At 35.3% G+C, this 17,967-nt stretch overlaps 1 protein-coding gene across 4 annotated transcripts in view; it reads left to right on the top strand.

Annotated features, from left to right (window-relative positions):
- MACROD2 (mono-ADP ribosylhydrolase 2) overlaps window positions 1-17,967 on the top strand; it is a 2,035,411-nt gene that overhangs the window by 1,221,865 nt on the left and 795,579 nt on the right. For all 4 annotated transcript variants that reach the window (XM_036892150.2, XM_036892149.2, XM_036892151.2 and 1 more), the window contains exon 6: window positions 14,922-15,043. In XM_036892150.2, coding sequence (XP_036748045.2) covers window positions 14,922-15,043 — 122 coding nt within the window. The remainder of the gene's footprint in view (window positions 1-14,921; window positions 15,044-17,967) is intronic.

Here is a 17,967-nt window from a genome sequence, read left to right as displayed (position 1 = left end):
AGTAAGTGGTTGGTGAGAGGTCCTATAGCTCTGGTGGGCCCTAAGTGCTTCCACTGGAAGGAGATGATGAGCCAGGTTTAACAGAGGCTACAAATACAACCAGCCTAAGAAGGAAGATGCTCTTTCTATTACAAGAAAACTTCAATGAGAATTTTCTTTTCCAGGAAAACCCTTTGATTTGCACTTTGACTGTTTGTGCTTTCTCCAGCTCCCAGGCTAGGACCAAAAATGGTTTCATCCTTCCCTGGTTGTGCCAAGGCCAGTGGTGATTTCAGTGGTTATCTGAACCATTTAGAGGAATACCAAACATATGCTTCCACAACTGCAGGATATGGCATTTCATAGACTTTCAGAGCCTGAATGAGGACTCTGAGAGCACCCCATAGATTCTTAGACCATGGATAGATTCTTAGGCCCACACTATATACTTAAAAAGGGTCTAAAGTTGTCTTTATGAAATTCTATAAATTGGTTGCATTTATGTGTGCCTTATGACTCTTTGTCTCCAATTAATAAGAACATTAAAAGACAAATAGCGCAGCACATTTCATTTAATCCTCAGAAACTTTACTATTGTTCCATCAATAAAATTGTCAATGGCAATTCCATTAGAAAGATTAATTTTGTTGTTCTTTAGGGTCTTTCTTGCACAGAAGTGACAAACACACTCTTGAAGTTCATTTACTCTAATAGAGAGAACTAAGGCCTGAGTGTTTTAGAATGAAACAAATGGTAGAACGTAAAATTCTATTAGAACATGTCATTGATACTGTCTTCTGGGCATTCAAAATGCTGCACAGCAAAGATACTTAGGAAGATAACCCAGCTGCTTGATGTGTTTCTGCTTTAAATATCTCTGGACAGCTAAGTTTGTAACAAAGATATAACTCTAATGTTTAGGGCACAAATAAATACCCCTTTTAGTTTAAGAGGTTTAAAGAGGATTTGCAATTTATGTGTAATAATTAGTACATTAAACAACTCTTCAAATTTGCACTATTGTTTTCTGATAAACATGTAATCCATTTCAAGATAAAGTGTATAATATTTATAAAAATGGGGTCTGAAGTAGATCTGACTTGGAACAATGTTGTCATCAATTCTTTAAGAACTATGAAATAGCTAGAGTGGTGTGGATGGATATGTTTTGAGTCATGAAAATATCAAATATATTCTTTTTTTCACTGTGTTTCTGTGTGTGTGTATTTTCACCTTGGAAGCATAGTCTGTTTTATCATGTTAAAAAAGTAAAATAATACCTTTTCACACTAGAAAAAAAATTGAAATTCTTAGCACTTTCTACAACCCAATTGTTAGCTACATGTTAAAACGTCAATGTATGATTCAGTTAGCAATTAATATTACTAATTTTTTTCTTATTAGAATACCCTGCCAAAGGATTATTTGCATTAGAAATAAAAATTTTTTTAAATGATGAAAATACATCTAGTTTGTATAGAGCTATAGAAGCATCATGAAAAAGGGTGAAGTTGTACACTAAATGGTTTCAAATCCACAAAAAGCTCACTGTTACTAAGTTTTACCCTAGATAACCAACAGTTGGTGGAGAAAAGGATTATATGTAATATATGTGTAGAAGTTAGAGAAATATATTCTATGAGAGGAAGAGAAATAAAAATTCTTGGAAGTTAGCACAAGAACAAGTTTCAAATGAAAGAATGCATAACAGAAAAGAAACATCTGAAAACTAACTTACTGACCCAGAGAATAAGTCAAGAAAATACTTGAAAATGTGCAGCAGAGAAAATATTTGAGAGAAAGTAAAGACAATTGAAATGTATTCTCAGACATATACAACCCATCTATTAAGAGTTCTGGAAAAATGGATAAAATGTACAAGCAAGAGTAACTTCATAATTAAAAGGGAAAAAAAGAAATATGTGTCCTGAAAGAACCTAGACAGAATTCAGATTCTCAAGGATAAATAGGAAGTTCCTGAAACTTCTGCAAAGGAAAAGAAACCCAGCTAACTTCAAAGGTATAAAAATCAAAATGGCTTTTTCTCAGGGTAGAAGAGAATGAAGCAAACTGAAAAAGTAATCTGAATCCAGAATCATATATGCCAGAAAACGAACATTCCAAAATAAGAACACCTAAAGCATTTGAAAGTCCAGTGACTTAGAAATGCCCAGCTACTATGGACTATCTCTGAAAAAATTACTCAAGTATATAATGTAAAAAAAAAAAAAAAAGATTTTAAGAAAGAGAAGACCTGGGATTTAAGAAGTATTGTTGAAGCAAAGAAGCCAGTAAAATGTAAAATTCTGATATAATCAGTTAATATGAATAGTTATGAATTTTGAGATTGTAATGATTAAATTCTAGTTAATTGTGGAAAAGCTCATCATTATCCCATTTATGTACATTGTGAATACAATTATGTGCAAGTACTAATGACAATCAAGTCAGAATGCATCACCTACTAGATGCCAGGTACTGTGCTTGGTGCTCTTGCATGTAATATACATAATTTATTACCCATAACAAACTGGAGAAGTAAAAATTAGTGTTTTACTTCTTTATGGAAGTAAAAAAAGTAATTTTCCCAAGTTGACCCAGTTGATGAGTGGGGATTTTCCTTTGGGGTATTAAGATCTATTTATCTGTTCTTTCTTGATATTGCCCTGTCTGCTTATAATTACATATTCTAGTGACCATCTCTTTCTTATATCTCTAGAGAATGCTCTGTAATATCATTATTTTCCTACTCATGCCAAACTGTCCGTTCTTTTACTCCATTTATTTCTCCCACCATAGTGCCTCTTCAGCCATATTGTCATATCATCTCAACCACAACCCCATTTCTGAATAAAAATCAATTTTTTATTCATTGGCCTACACAATGATACTGGACATCAGATTTTTTTTTTTACAGGGGTTTCTTTCTTTTAAAACATGCTATTCATTACTTAATTATCAAAGCTTCCAGGCAAACACATTATTCTTGTCATCTGAATTACTATGAAAAGTCTCTTGGTTTCTTTGAGTGTTTTTACACGAATGGTTCCCACTAAATAATCTTGTAGAGACACACGTTGACCTTTTTGAATCTTAGTCTCACAGTAAATCACATTTGAAAGATTCAGTGATATATTCTCTTCCCCTCAGTGATTCTATGCCAGATCCAAAATAGGCAAGGAGAGAGAAATTTTTTTAAAAAAAGGAAGAAAGAAGGAAGGGAGGAAGGAAGGGAGGGAGGGAGGGAGGGAAAGACATCCTTGATACAGGAAAATTAATTACCTTCAAATGTATAATTTTTGTTTCTCTTACTAATTCCTCTCTTATTCTTGTCCCACTTTTTATGTTAAATCTAGATTTTCAGAAGGCTTGACAAGCACTACAATAATCCAGGCCTCAATTGCTCTTCTGATTTCCCTATTTCTACCATCCCCTCAGTCACCCAGACTGAAGTTACTTTGAATAATTAAGCCTCTTCCCTCTCTTCTCTCCCACCCACCTTGAAACCATCATGAAAGTTTGCCAGTTCACCTTTAAGTTTCCTTAATTATCTCCCTCCTTTCTCATTCCTGCCAAGCTGGGTTAATGTTAGCTGGTCTCCTTTCTTTTAGGAGCTTCCAACTCATTCTGTAAAGAAGGGAGTGTGAGGAAATAAAACAATTGTTGTGATTTCTCTTCATGATCCTTAGGGATCCCTCTTTGCTGTAGCCTGTGAAGTCTTGTAGAATTGTTGCTTAGAAAGTTTTTCCCGCCATTGTCTTTACTAGAATCAACTGATCTGATAGCAGTCACCTTAGACCTTTTTCCTTGAATCCTTGAAGACCACTTTTAAAGAAGCACTTCTCCATTCCCAAGAAGTCGGTGCATTTAAACGACCTGATCACCACTTCACAGAAGAGGAAAAATAAATTAATCTAGATTCTAAAGATTGGGCAAAAGATAAAAACTGCATAAGTTAAGATTACTCTTTTAAAAATCCCTTAACTCACATAAAAGTCCCAGAGAAATGCCTTTTCTTAACAAGTCCAGTACATCTGGTTTTCTCTACACAATTGAAAGAGATAGGTGTTTCTTCAAACTTGACCAGATGAAGTAGTTAATGGTGTCCATTTCTGTATTAGAAAAGGAAATATTTATATCTAATTACTAGATCTGCATAGCAAGAAGCTCTAGTGGAGCAATTCTCAAAGTATGGTCTCAGGACCTTTCTTTGAAGGTGTTTGTGAGGTCAATATCATGTTCGTAATAATACATAGGGATTATTTATATTTTTCACTCTCCTTCTCTGAGTATATGATGGTTTTCCAGAGGCTACATGACATGTGATAATAGCATTTTCCTGTCACTAAATGATATATGCTTTTGTTTTCTTCTGTGATAGAATTGACCCACCAAAACAAAAGCTATTTCAGGTGCTCAGTCGTTTTTAAGAGCGTAATGAGGTCCTGAACCCAAAAGGTTTGAAAACAGCTCCTGTCATTCACAATAAGCCAGTCATCTGAGAGGCAGGTGGGAATGGAGACTGAGCTTCTTGAGTGCTGCAATATAAGCCAAATGTTGATGTTCATTCTAGAGCGGGCATTCATTGTGGAAATGTTTTGTGAAACTATCCTTGTTATTAAGTATTATTTAAATATTCCCATTCCCCTCTTTCACCCCTTTTTCATATTGAATTTGTGTAAGTGAATGCATGAAAAGTGTTAACTTCATAGTATAGAAATTTCCATACATTTTCTTTTTCCTTTGTCCTTTTCATCTGGGTTTCTAAATAGAAGTGTTCCTTTGGCAAATTAGGTGTAGGGCCTGTTGTGGATGTGTAGACAATAGAAGAAGAACCCAAATGAGAGCACACGTATAAACGTGTGAATGGCTGTAGTCCAGAACTGCCCTCTGAATGCACTAGTCTCAGAGAGAAATTAAACCTGGTTTATTTTGATGGAGAACTAGGTTCATTACACCCAAATGTCATTTTTTTTTCGCTGATAATCTGGTAAATAAGCTGAGACACACCATCAGTTTGTCTAAGGGGTTTATCCTTTGTTACCATTGTCATTATTAAAGATAGCAAGCCAAACATTATTTTTTAAAGAAATGTTAACAGTAATCCCATTAATTTTTGAGAAGATAATGTAGAACAGCTGCCATTTTCCATTTTGTTATTTGAGAGCCAAAACCAATCTCTAGAACAAAGTACATTTATTCTAAAATGAGCTATATGCAGATCAGGGAAATGACACATTTAAAAAAATAACTTATTTAATGATCTCTGGCAAAAAAATAAAAATAAAAAAAAGGAAAGGCCTCACTACACATTTTTCTCTGTTGGAAGTCTTTGGAAAGGAATCATATAGCTTTTGTTAAAGAGAAGTGTGGTGTTAGAGTCTCTTTATCATCTGTAGTGTAATTATTAGCAAATCTTTGATCAGGTTTGCTGAGTTTTTCTGTGAAGAAACACATTCTCAGTTCTACAAAAATGCATGTTGAATGATCTGAACCAGTATAATTACATTCCATTGCTTGTTCAGTGTGGACTTTCCATTCTATCACATTGTTTTCTCTAATCCAGTATATCATCTCTGATTAAATTGATTATATTGGGCCAACTTTTATTTAATCATCCACAAATTCACTAATTACCCATTAAGCGACTATTCTCATAAAGTTCTTGGCATTGTGGGAGACTCAGACAGATTGTCATGTGCCCTGCATCAGAAGCCTTGTGTCTCTACATAAAGGCAGGAAATACAGAATCGTAATATCGCAGAATTAGAAAGAATCTGGGAGCATATATGGTCATATTTGATTGCCTCCAGTGACAAGAAGTAACCTGCCTCTTCAGGCAGAATGCTGTATTGCCCAACTCATAGAATATTCTTACTATGTACAAAAATGCTGATGTTAAAAAGTCATATAAGTCATCTAACATAGGTAATATTGGAGACCAGAAGAGGAGAAATGAGCTAAAATTAGTTCCTGTAGTGGGGTTAATGGTCACATCTTCAGGGAATGCAAATCCTCTTTGGGTTTCATGGACTGGAAAGGACTTTGAAAGACAAAGATGGAGGTGCTCTGTGGACATCCGGAAAGGCCTAGTGTCAGCAAAGCGTAAGACCTGTTGTTGCTTGTAATGGAGCAATTACTCTATGTACCTGGCACACAGTGGATACTCAATAAATATTTGTTGAATAAAGGACAGAATTAATGACTGAGTGGATAATCGCAGAAGGGTATTTTTTTGTCCAGACTTGTGACGAGAGAACTGCAAAGCTGAGGACAAACAACCCCAGTATCGGCCTATACGTCTTGACGTTGAGCACTCTGCACACTTCAGTCTGAGCCTATGATCCACATCTGTAGAATTACTCTTGCAGTGAGGACTAATGTCCATTTATTTTTACCCACTTCGTAGGATTTTTAAAACCTACTTTCCTCTTTTGTCTTAATAAAGTACTGGTTTTGCATCTCTCTTGAAAGGCTGCAAATCATTGACCATCCCTTGAACCAGAACAAAGACCTTATTATTATCTTCTTTGAAAAAGTCATATTGTCTATCTGGACCTCCACCTCCTCTCACCCCTGCTATTGAAGCATTAGAAATGCCATGTATTTGACTCACTTCCTTCTAGGATGTGTTCTCTTTTGGGTCATTCTAAAATGATGTTAAATGTTGGAATTTTGCACATAATTCATCTTCCCACAGTCTCTCTGAGACCCCTCTATGTTGGAAATAACACTATTGTAATGCAAATATCCCCCAAACCCTGTGGAATCTTAGAGATTCTATAAGTGGCTGACCACAGGATATCCATTTTAATGAATTTCAATTTGTGTTATTGAAGATGGACCCTTATGTGTAGGGGTCCAGTTGAAACAGGACACAGTTTCATCAATAGGATCAACCTTAAATAGATCTTTGGCAGAAGACGGAGAGCTAATGAACAATTAAAGACCAGCTTTGCCCTTTCCTTCTTCTTTTTTTTTAATATAGAGGATAACATTTTGGTTATCTTCTATCCAGAAACTGCTCAAATAATATTTGGTAACTTAAACCTCACAATGTAAGCTTAAAACCTTCCAACTTGAAAGTCATTGAAGCATGAAACATTGTCAGCACATAATCTCCAAAACGTGGCAACATTAGCACTGTCTCATGTAAAAATGGGATCAGGCCTCAAACTGAGCTGTATATATTCATTCAAGCTCTGACAGTGCATTCTGTGTGTTTTTTATCAGCTGCAGTGTGCAAAGGTTGTGTAGATACTGGGTATTTAACCTTGGACACTGACATCTTATTTAGAGAACCACAGTGCCAAAGAGGCTAAGAGAGGTAAACCAAATGTATTTTTATAACCAAGATCATTGAAAAAAAACAGGATCAGTTCACAGACTCAAAGGAAAATGGACTAGAAAATAACACTGTAAATGCTAGTTTATCCCACACTCACTCCAACAGTCGAATGCCTGTAGTCTTTCTGAACATGGAAAGAAATCCATCAGGCAGCTGAAGAAATGTATGAGAGAATAATATAAACTTCAAAACCTGCTGCAGGGCGATAGTTGAAGTACATTCTAACTGATGTCTGCTGCATATTGAAAAGGAACATCTTATGGACAATTGATTGTTTCTTGAAATATAATAAAAACAAGCTTTGAAAATGTGTATATGAAAACATTGATCTATATGGAGAGAAAAGGCAGCTTTTACTTTGTAATGCTGTTAGTTGGTAATTCAATTTCCCATTAACTGAACTTCAAGTATTCTGTTTCAGGTCATAGACTGGTGGGTGCTTATCATATAAATTGGCCAATAAGATTTACAAATAGTACCTTTAGTGCTTGGAAATGTGGTTGTATCTTTAGAAAAGAAAATCAATTTAATTCCATGCATTGTTTTTTTTTCTCTTTAAAATTCATGCAATTTGAATATGATTGACAGGGCTCAGCATCATTATGCAGTCTGTTAGATGGACCGATTATGCTTATAAATACAAGAGTGGAGTGAATGAAAGCAACATGTAATTGATTCTACACTTGGGCTGACTGTTCATTAACAGTTTGAATGTAGCACAGTTGCTCCTCAAATGGAAAACGATGGAAGCAACCTATGTGTGCCCTCTCATTTGTTTTGAAATTCATTATGCTAATATTTTTTTCACGGAATGTTTTTGCTGCATTTCTTTTGCCAAAGATAAGTCTGATTAAATCTTTGTAAATAATTCTGCTGCTTTCCATATTTATTTGGCATTCCAATCACACATTTTTCAATTTACACTTTCGAAAATGAAAGTGTGCTCCCCACCTGCATCCCCTTCAAAGAAAACCTTCCATCCTACCCTTCTTCTTCATGTAGTTCAGACTCACTCCCCAGAATAGCATGAGGCGGGGGGTGCTCAAGGTGGTGGTTACAGCTTCAAAACAAAAAAGCTGGTTTAGAGACTGATTGATTTCAGAAATAGATGAGCAAAAACAGGTTTCATTTGTCTTGCCATACTTTAGCCTGATAAAGCACAAAGGCCCTGCCATCTCATTTTCCATACTTCTTCAAGGGGTTGCTTTTGAAATGTTGATTAAATGTACAGAGTGCATTGCTGTTTTCTCAGCTTTCTATGGTTGTGCAAGAAAGAGCTTCAAATGTGTGAAGGCTGCTTGTCCTTTCTTGACTGTGGAGTTGGACATTTCAGGGAAATAGCATTATTTTTATTGCTCACAAAGAGGGATGGTGCTGATTCTGGGACAGCCGTCCCTGTCCTTTCCTTTGCCACCAAGTCACTGCCAGTTTTTAAGACAAAAGACACAACAAAACTAGTGCTGGGCCAGGCAATTCTATATAGGAGCTATAATTACACTGTGATTCCCAAATTAGATTGTATTTAAAATTAAAATGCATTAATCTCATATTCTAATATTTCTCTAGCTCTGATTTTTATTAAATCAGCAGTTGACTTATTAAGAAAATAGGTCTGAGAACTCAGTACTGGAAATAGACTTTTTTATTGTGATGACAACTTTTAAGATTTCCCCTTAGTAACTTTTAAATATATAGGACAATATTATTAACTGTGGTCACCATGCTGCACACTACATCCCCAGGACTTATTTATTTTTATAACTGGAAGTTATACCTTTGATCACTTTCATCCAGTTTTGCCACATGATCCCCACTGCCAGCCACCAATCTGTTCTCTGTGTCTACAAGCTCAGGGTTTTTTTGTTTGTTTTTTGTTTTTGTTTTTTTTCTGGGGTGGAGAGTTATTGTTGTTTTCTTCTTAGATTCTACATATAAGTGATATACAGTATTTGTCTTTCTCTGATTTATTTCACATAACATGATAATCTCAAGGTCCATCCATGTTGTTGAAAATGACAGGGCTTCCTTTTTTATGACTGAATAATTTTCGTGTGTGTGTGTGTGTGTGTGTGTACACCATATTTTCTTCATCCACTCATCCATTGAGGGATATTGTGACTAACGTTGCGGTGAACATGGGGGTGTAGGTATCATTTCAAATTCCTTCTTTTGTTTCCTTATGATAAATACCCAGTAGTGGAACCGCTTGGATATAGGGGTTCTATTTTTAATTTTTTAAGGAACCCTATACTGTTTTCTATAGTGACTGCATGGAAATAGATTCAATCAAATGAGCTTTGTGATCATTTTAAAATATGTCCATGCACCCCTTACAACTCCTCCCATCAAGAGGCAGGGGTCTGTGTGTCTCCACTTGAAATGGTGAGATTATGTGACAATTGCAACCAACAGGGTTAGTGGGAGTGATATTGGATGACTCCCAAGGCAGGGTTACAAAGGGGAACAACAGCTGCCACCTTTGGTCTACTTGCTCTTGGAGCTCTGAGCTGTCATGTGAGCGGTCTGGTCACTAAGGCTGCCAGGTTGCAAGGCAACCCAAACTAGCTCCAGTGGAGAGCCCCTGAGGTTACCAGAAAGGGCGCAGTGCCTACACCCCTTAACTGCTACAGCCCATGCACCCCCTCCCGTTCCACTGCCAGCTATGGCCCGACTGCAGCCATACTGGAGACACAAGCCAGACCCCCTAGCTGAGTCCTCTCAGAATTTCTGACCCAGAGAAACTGTAAGAAATAATAAAATGGTTGTTACTGTCTGAAGTCACTGTGGTTTTGAGGCAACTTTTTGCACAACAATAACTAACCAGAATCTGCTTGCATACAAAGTAAGAGGCTAAAGTAATGGGGTTCATGATAAACATGCCAAAATGTATATATACAACTGTATGCCATTTCCTTCAACAGGTAGTCACCCTGGGAAAAGTTTATTCATAATCAGAATCATCATGATATTGTGCCCCTCCCCCCTCCCCCACATTGATCTGTGACTTTGTGCATATTATTCTGCCTCTTTGGTTCCCTTGAATAAAAGGAAATGGATTGTTTTCCATATTGTCCTTTTCATCTCTAAGAATTATTGACTATTGTTCCAAATTCTTTGGTTACTGCGAAGTATATCCTGTTACTAAATTCCCACTGGAATGTATGTAGCACCCACTTTCCATATTTAAACTATAATAAACTTTTAAAGATAGATATTATCTGTGTAGGAGAAAAATACCCTTTTGTCTACCATTTAAACCCCTACTTTAGTCTGAAAATTTTTTTTTTATAAAGAGATTATTGAGAGTATCAAAATTTAGGAAAGATATTTCTATTGGTCATTCTATTAAATCCTTTATATTTTTGTTATTTGAGAATATTTTCATATTTTTTGAGATATAAGATCATCTTTGAAAAGCACAGTAACAATCTTTGTATGTTGTGGGGATATGGTAGATGGGATCCAGGAACATGGTTTAATAAACCATACATTCCTTTCTTCAGTGCTTTATTTTTTAATAAATGATGCATTCACATAATTTAAACAGAAAAAAATTGACAAGCAAACAATAAAAAGTCTCCTTCTCATATCTGCCTTCATCTTGGCAGTTTTCATTACTCCCCTAGTAGGAGGTAACCACTGTTATTGTTTATTGATCCTTCCAAACATGTTTCATGCAGGCATTAGCTAAAATAGACATATCTTCTTTCCTACACCTGTGGGGTATTTTTACACTGATAGTAGTATGCTAATCATACTTTTTCTGCCTTTTTTAAACTTAGTAATATGTTTGGATATCATTCCATATCCATACATAAAGAACTTCATTGTCCTTTTTACAGAAGCAAAATATTTCATTGTATAAATGTACAATTATTTTACTAGTTACCTAAATGTACATTTAGGTTGTCTCCAATTTTTGCCTGTTATATGTAATGTTGCAGTGAATGGCCTGTAATGATGACATTTTGCATATGAATAAGCATACTGTCTATAGGATACTTTCCTAGAAATAGAACTATTCAATCAAAAGGAGTCTACATTTGAAATTTGGATAGATATCTCTCCAGGGATGGGGACATTAATGCTGTGTTCATAAGCATGTTTGAGAAGTTTGAACTGTGAGAAGTTTGAGAAGATGAACTCATTTATCTGGACAAGAATGAATTAGACTACATAGAATCTATAGATCAATTCTTAATTGGCATGTAGAGGAATTATATTTGAGAACAGCAAAGGATCTTAGAGGCCATCTTATTCAACTCCCTCTTCTAGCTCTGTAGAGGAAACTCAAAGAGGAGAGTGACTTGTCCAAGGTCATACAGGTGGTTAGTAACAAATCTGGCACTTCTGACTTATAGACAGATCTTAGGACTTACAGTCTGGTATTCTTTGCCACCAGAGCAGAGATGACAATTATCATTCTTGTCTATGTGTTCAAGATGTCTTGAGTTCTGGTTCTGGTGATACTTAAGATTTCTTGAGCTCCTGCATGCATAAGACATCAAATTAAACACTCTGTTTATATTATCTTATTTATACCAGGGGATCCACAAAGTCATGTGCAAGAGAAAGCGTTGTCTGTGAATTGAATACATGTAGCTCACATATATATATGTTCACTATGAAGATGCTATTGTATTTAATAAAATGTAAATTAACGCAAAGCCTCATTGAAGTCAAAATAGCTGTTTGTCTCTAACTTGTTCTCAATCAATAGATTTTGAAACTACTATTGTGAAAGATATCTATAATATTTTTGATGTTAAAAAAGTATCCTAGTACTATCTTAAGGATCAGGCATCATTCTATACTCTATTTGTCTCCATTACAAGATTAAATATTAATGATGCCACACAGCACAGAAGAGACCACAGAGATCATCTAAGCAGTGATTGGTTTTACAGATGAGGAATCCAAAGCAGAGACCAGTGAAATGAGCACTTCCCTGGGGCAACTGACAAGTCAGTCAGGCTCCAGCTAGAATTAGAATGCAGGCCTCCTGACTGAATTTTGTAACAGAAAAAGAGGAACTTCATAGGGTGGAAGAGTTACTTATAAGTACTGTGAACAATTAAAATAGTGGAAAAAATTGACTTTCAATCCTCACACTGATTCACCTCTTAGCTTTGTGGATCTAAGATGTCATCGTGTTGGTTGATAGTAGTACTTGATCTTGGATGTTGTAAATTTAATATAGAGCATAAAATACAGAGATCCATATTTTGATGTTGAAGAGCCCCATTTATTGGCTGCTTGTTCTCAGACTTTAAGTTAAATAGGGAGCTGAAGAAATTCACAGAATAATTTTTCATGAATTTCATTTAAGTTATGTGGACAATGATGGCTAAAGGAAAAAGAAAAGTTTATTATGTCACTACTTACTTCTTTTCTGGGCTTCTCTCTCTCTCCTTTCCTCTGTTAATGCCCTTAAGCCCTGTTTTTCCTTGGCTCAGTAGACACATCTCGATGACCTGAGGTAACAGGCACTTACTCTTGATCTTCATCCTTAATAAGGAAACCAAGGTCACATATTGGTATTCCTTTACGTGCTAAGTGTTTGATGTACAGGGGCAATGGGAAAGGAGGGAAAAGCCATGGACTTCACCTTCAACAATGGCAATGAGGTGACAAAATTGCCCTGGAACATTTCCCAAAGGTTAATTTGTGTAAACTTAGTCCTTTAAGGTGCTCTGTAAAACACAAGTTTCAATATTTAAATATGTTTTGGCACCAGAGGTTTCTGTGTCCTGCTCATGGTGGTTCACAACTCACTGCAGCATACTAAATGTCCCAAGATCCCAAGAAGTCACACAATAAAGTAACTGATTTGACTTAATTTCACCCAGATTCCCAAATGTAATTAACCTTTAAACCTATATCTTACTGCACCCACTTTGGGAAATGGTGCCCTGTAGAACCCTGTGCTGTTACTCTAAAGCTTTTCTCCCATTTGTATTCACGAGGGGATTTAGACTATCATATCTGGGCACAAGGGGAAAATAAAGTAAAGCTAAGTACAATCTTCCTTCTTCATGTATTCTGGCATTCCTTTAAAAATAGAAGCTAATGTAAAATATTCATATAAAATTCACTACATAGGGTGCATAGACTTACAGTGCTTCAATATATACAATTCATCCTTGTTACTAATATTACAAAAAATGATATTACTGTGTGCTCTTTTTTTTTTTTTGCTCACTACAATAAAAATCCCCCTTGATCTTCTCCTTTTATATTGTAGTGGTTCTCACCTTAAAGCCAGTTTGCCTGTAAAATAACATCTGCATGAACTCACTGGTGATGTTTCTGCCTATTTTGATCACAAGCTATCATCTTTACTATTATCTGGCAAGGGCTTAAATACTGTTTCAGAGTTAAAAGTTGAAATAAAAGTTTTGGGGACTTACTCAATTATCAACTACTCTTGACATTTAACTAAGGCAATCAAGATTTTTCCCTTAGTGATTTTTTTTCTGCTATTCAAATTTCATACGCAATTTAAAAGTATTCCATAGGCTCATTTTTGTAATGTGTTCTTACTCTCTTGTCATGGTTATTGAAATTAAGTGCCACTGATTAGCCAAAGCAAATAATTTCACTTCAATATAATATTCCAATTGGACCGGATTTGCTTGATCAAAGTTGGTTAGTTGTTACTTCCACCAATGCAATGGGTTAATAATCCAGATTAAAGGTAAGGGAGGCAGTAGTTATAAGGAATTTTCAAGTGATCTGGGTTAAAATTTGGGATCCTTCTTATAATCTTTATTGACTTTAAAATTAATACAGTCCTATTTCAGCATGTTCCTAAATATAAAACTGTTATATGTGCATATATTGAAAGAATACCACAGTGGCTTGTTTTATATGCACAAAGAAGTCAAATTTTTGGTCTTAATATAAATACCAATTGCAAAGTATCGATTACTTTTTAAAAGTTTTAGTAAGTTAAAAAACAGAAGTAAGTTAAAAAACAGGGGAATTATTTGGGACTGTTATCCCTGGCATACCTTGTATATGTGAGGATTAGTAGGTTGCACTGTCAAATTGGTAGAGATGCTTTAAAACGATTCCTCTTAAGGTTATGACTGACTATTATACTCTTTTGCCTGTCTTCTGAATTTTGCCCTTTTTAATCATGTACAGTGCCTGAAATTATTATTATTTTATTTGCAAGGCAAGTGATGGGATTTATATAACATTGGTTCTTCCAAGGTCAATTCAGAATGCTCATTTTGCAGGCAATTATTTCTCAGTTTGTTTCTCACTGAGGATTTGTCTTTTGCCAGTCTGCCAATTATTCACATCTTTTATTATAATCTGTCTCACTGGGATCTAACCAGTAACGATAGAACAATTTACTGGTAGGGGATATTCCTTTTCACAATTACCACCTTTCCAGGAAATTTTCCACTTTGAGAGGCTGGGTTGTCTCAAATCTGGTACCAGAGAAGAATTTGTATTATCAGTACTTCTTAGCTTGCTTGTCTCTAGGCTCCAACACAAATACCTAAAATAAATAAAGCCCCAATTATGTGAAAAGTGAAAAATGCCTTGCTTATCCTGTGTTGCCTTCTTTTTGCATTTACAGATGTCATCCATACCGTAGGGCCAATAGCCAGAGGCCATATTAATGGTTCCCACAAGGACGACCTTGCCAATTGCTATAAATCATCTCTAAAGCTGGTGAAAGAAAATAACGTCCGATCGGTTGTAAGTACCTTTATGTTCCTTATTTCTTATTCATTTTCAGCCTTTATATTTTGGAAATCAATTTTCTCCAAAATAAGGGGGGAAAACCATTTCCAAAACTCCCAAAACTAAGCTTAAGGATCTTAGTAAGTGATGTGGTTTATTGGTTGTCATGTATGTATACTCTTTTGCATGCCCTAAATACATGCTAAATTGTTTATGATGTTTTGGGATTTAAAACTCTAGAATCCCAGAACTGGAACCATCTCTAATATTTATGTTACACATCTCTAATTTTATGTTAAGCCAATAAATAGTAATAAGAGGCTACCCTATTAGAAACAGTGTAAAAACAACTTTTAACAAGAAAAATAAATGTCCCTAACTATGATGCTCTTAAAACAATCATAGCTGTTGTAAACAGGTGCTACCTATCTATACTTTCTTCTCTTCATTTTGCCATCATCTTTTGAAATAAGTGTGTGTGTTTTAACTTGACAGCTGTTATTCTTTTAGATTTATTTTGCTCTTGCTGAACTAATACTCTGTAGCTAGGTATGCCACATCCTTTCTAAGTTTTATCAATTTAGACAGAGTTAAAAAAATGTGGATCTAATCTATTTCCTTACCAGTAGGCAGAGATGAAAGGAAGTCTCCTCTAGCTGGATTTGGAGGTATTTATTCACCTGCTTTTCCTTTGTAGCATGTCTTTCATTTATTACATCTCAATTACATCAGGCAAATAAAACTATGAGAAAAATGAGAGTGTAAATACTCAATAGTAAGTTAATTTGGGTGGAATCTCTTGGGTCTTTTCACATAGATTATAACCTTGCTGAAATTGTGGGGCAGGAAGATCAACTGTTGACTTCTTATCAGTCTGATTGGATCAGCATTGCTTGGGGGTTCACAAAAGTGAAGGTTTTAATATTTGCATAAAGGGGCATTGAGAGTCAGACACATTTAGAGAACCCTGGATGGTCTCTGGACTTTTCACGCATGATTATAATTATGAAGTGCCTCTACCAATGTACACTGGTGAGGTTTTACTTAAAGTAAGAAAACTTTGCAATCCGATTATACTACCTTTCAAATCTTTGCATAAGTATTAATGGAGTTCAATATTTTATTTCACTCTTCGATTTTTAAAAATTTTCTCTTTGCAAATGAATCAATAAGTAAGACCCCTTCTGTCTTAGAGGAGAAAGCTGAAGTTCAAAAAGAATGGAGCAAAGCCAGTTACTGAACCAGTTGGCTACTTTTGTTCTCTACAGGAAAATAAGAAAAATCAAAACAGGGGTATACATTCAGAGAATAATTAAAATTTTGTCCATATGATTTATTGATTTAAAAAGGTAAATGGCTGAAATGCTTAGAAAAATGGATATTATACCAGTTTCCAGCTTGGGAAATATGGACCTTGAGACCTGAAGAGAATTTGCTAATTAATTCTCTGGCATCTCTAATTTTTATGTTAAGCCAAAAAATAGTAATAAGAGGCTACCCTATTAGAAAAAGTATAAAAACAACACCCATCCTTTTAATAAGAAAAAAAAAATCCCTAACTATGATGATCCTAAAACAATCATATCTGCTGTTAGCAGGTGCTACCTTTAGGCAAGGAGTGGAAGAATTATGGACTTAGTTAAGTGGTGGCCTGTGGGTGATCTGAAGAAATACTCTCATCTTCCTGGAATTGGGATTTGGTCCTACTTTGACATGTTTGATGATGATTTTGAGGGGTTAATTACATAGTACTTGGTACTATATTAGCAGGTGGTATTGAACTTATGTAATTCCAATATTAGTAAACAAAGATAGAGATAAAAAATATCAGCAAAGTGTGAGTCAAAATGTCCAGCTAAACTAATCACCAAAGTCTGGCATGGTTGACAGGAGTTATCATCAAATGTCTTGTCTTTTATTCATAAAAAAGGAAAGTCTTGTTTTCTTTCCTTCCTCCCTCCCTCCCTTCCTTTCTTTCTTTCCTCCTTATAAAGGAGGAAACAGGGCTTTCTACTTTATATGAAATGATCTTGACAAACATTAAAAATAATCCTATGTCATCAAATCCTCATTTTTTTTGGATTGAAATGGGCAAGTCTTAGAAGGCCATTAAACTGGATGTGTGTTTTATAATACCAGTTTGTACTTTATAGACTTATCATGATAGATGGGGAAAGACAGTTAATATAGAATTCCTAGTTGTTAAGATGGAAAATAAACTTCACTTGAGCTCATTTATATACATGTTAAAGAAAATTTCTCATAAACTCTATAGTAGTGCTTGCTCTACCAGTTATCACTGTGTGACTAGGGACAAGTCATATCGATATTTTGTAGCCTCTATTTCCACATACAAAGAATCAGTAAATTACTTCTGTTATCTCAGACAGACGTGTTTGACTCCTGAGGCTATTATGAGGATCAGTTAAGATAATGGATGTAAGATAATTGGGGAAAAAATGTAACTTTCTATTAAACTATTTGGCGATATTACTTCAAGTATAAAATATTTTCACATTTTATGATTTGGCAAATTTAAGAGATTGAAATAGTTTTTGCTTTGATGTCTATTCTGAAAACTGACCTCTAGACATTTGTCATATTGTTTCTTGATGTTTACAAACCAGAAATAAATAATTTGAAATACTCAGTTAGAGTATTTATACAGTAAAAATTCAATTATCTCCTTCTCCTGTGTAGGGAAAAACCTTGTTCTTCCCAACTGTGCATTTCTTCTTGTGAGCCAGTCACATGGCCAGGTTATTACCTGTGCTTATCACCAATTAACTGGTAATAGACTGAAGGTCCTGGCCACCCCCTTCTTGGGTTCAGTCAGTTTGCTAGAGCAGTTCACAGAACTCAAGGGAACATTTACTTACATTTACCAGTTTATTAAAGGATATGACAGAAGATATAGATGAACAGTCAGATGATGAGAC

The sequence above is a fragment of the Manis pentadactyla genome, chromosome 5, assembly GCF_030020395.1.
Source record: "Manis pentadactyla isolate mManPen7 chromosome 5, mManPen7.hap1, whole genome shotgun sequence".
NCBI lineage: Eukaryota > Metazoa > Chordata > Mammalia > Pholidota > Manidae > Manis > Manis pentadactyla.
The sequence above is the reverse complement of the archived record's forward strand: the minus strand, read 5'-3'. Positions and strand labels throughout refer to the sequence as shown.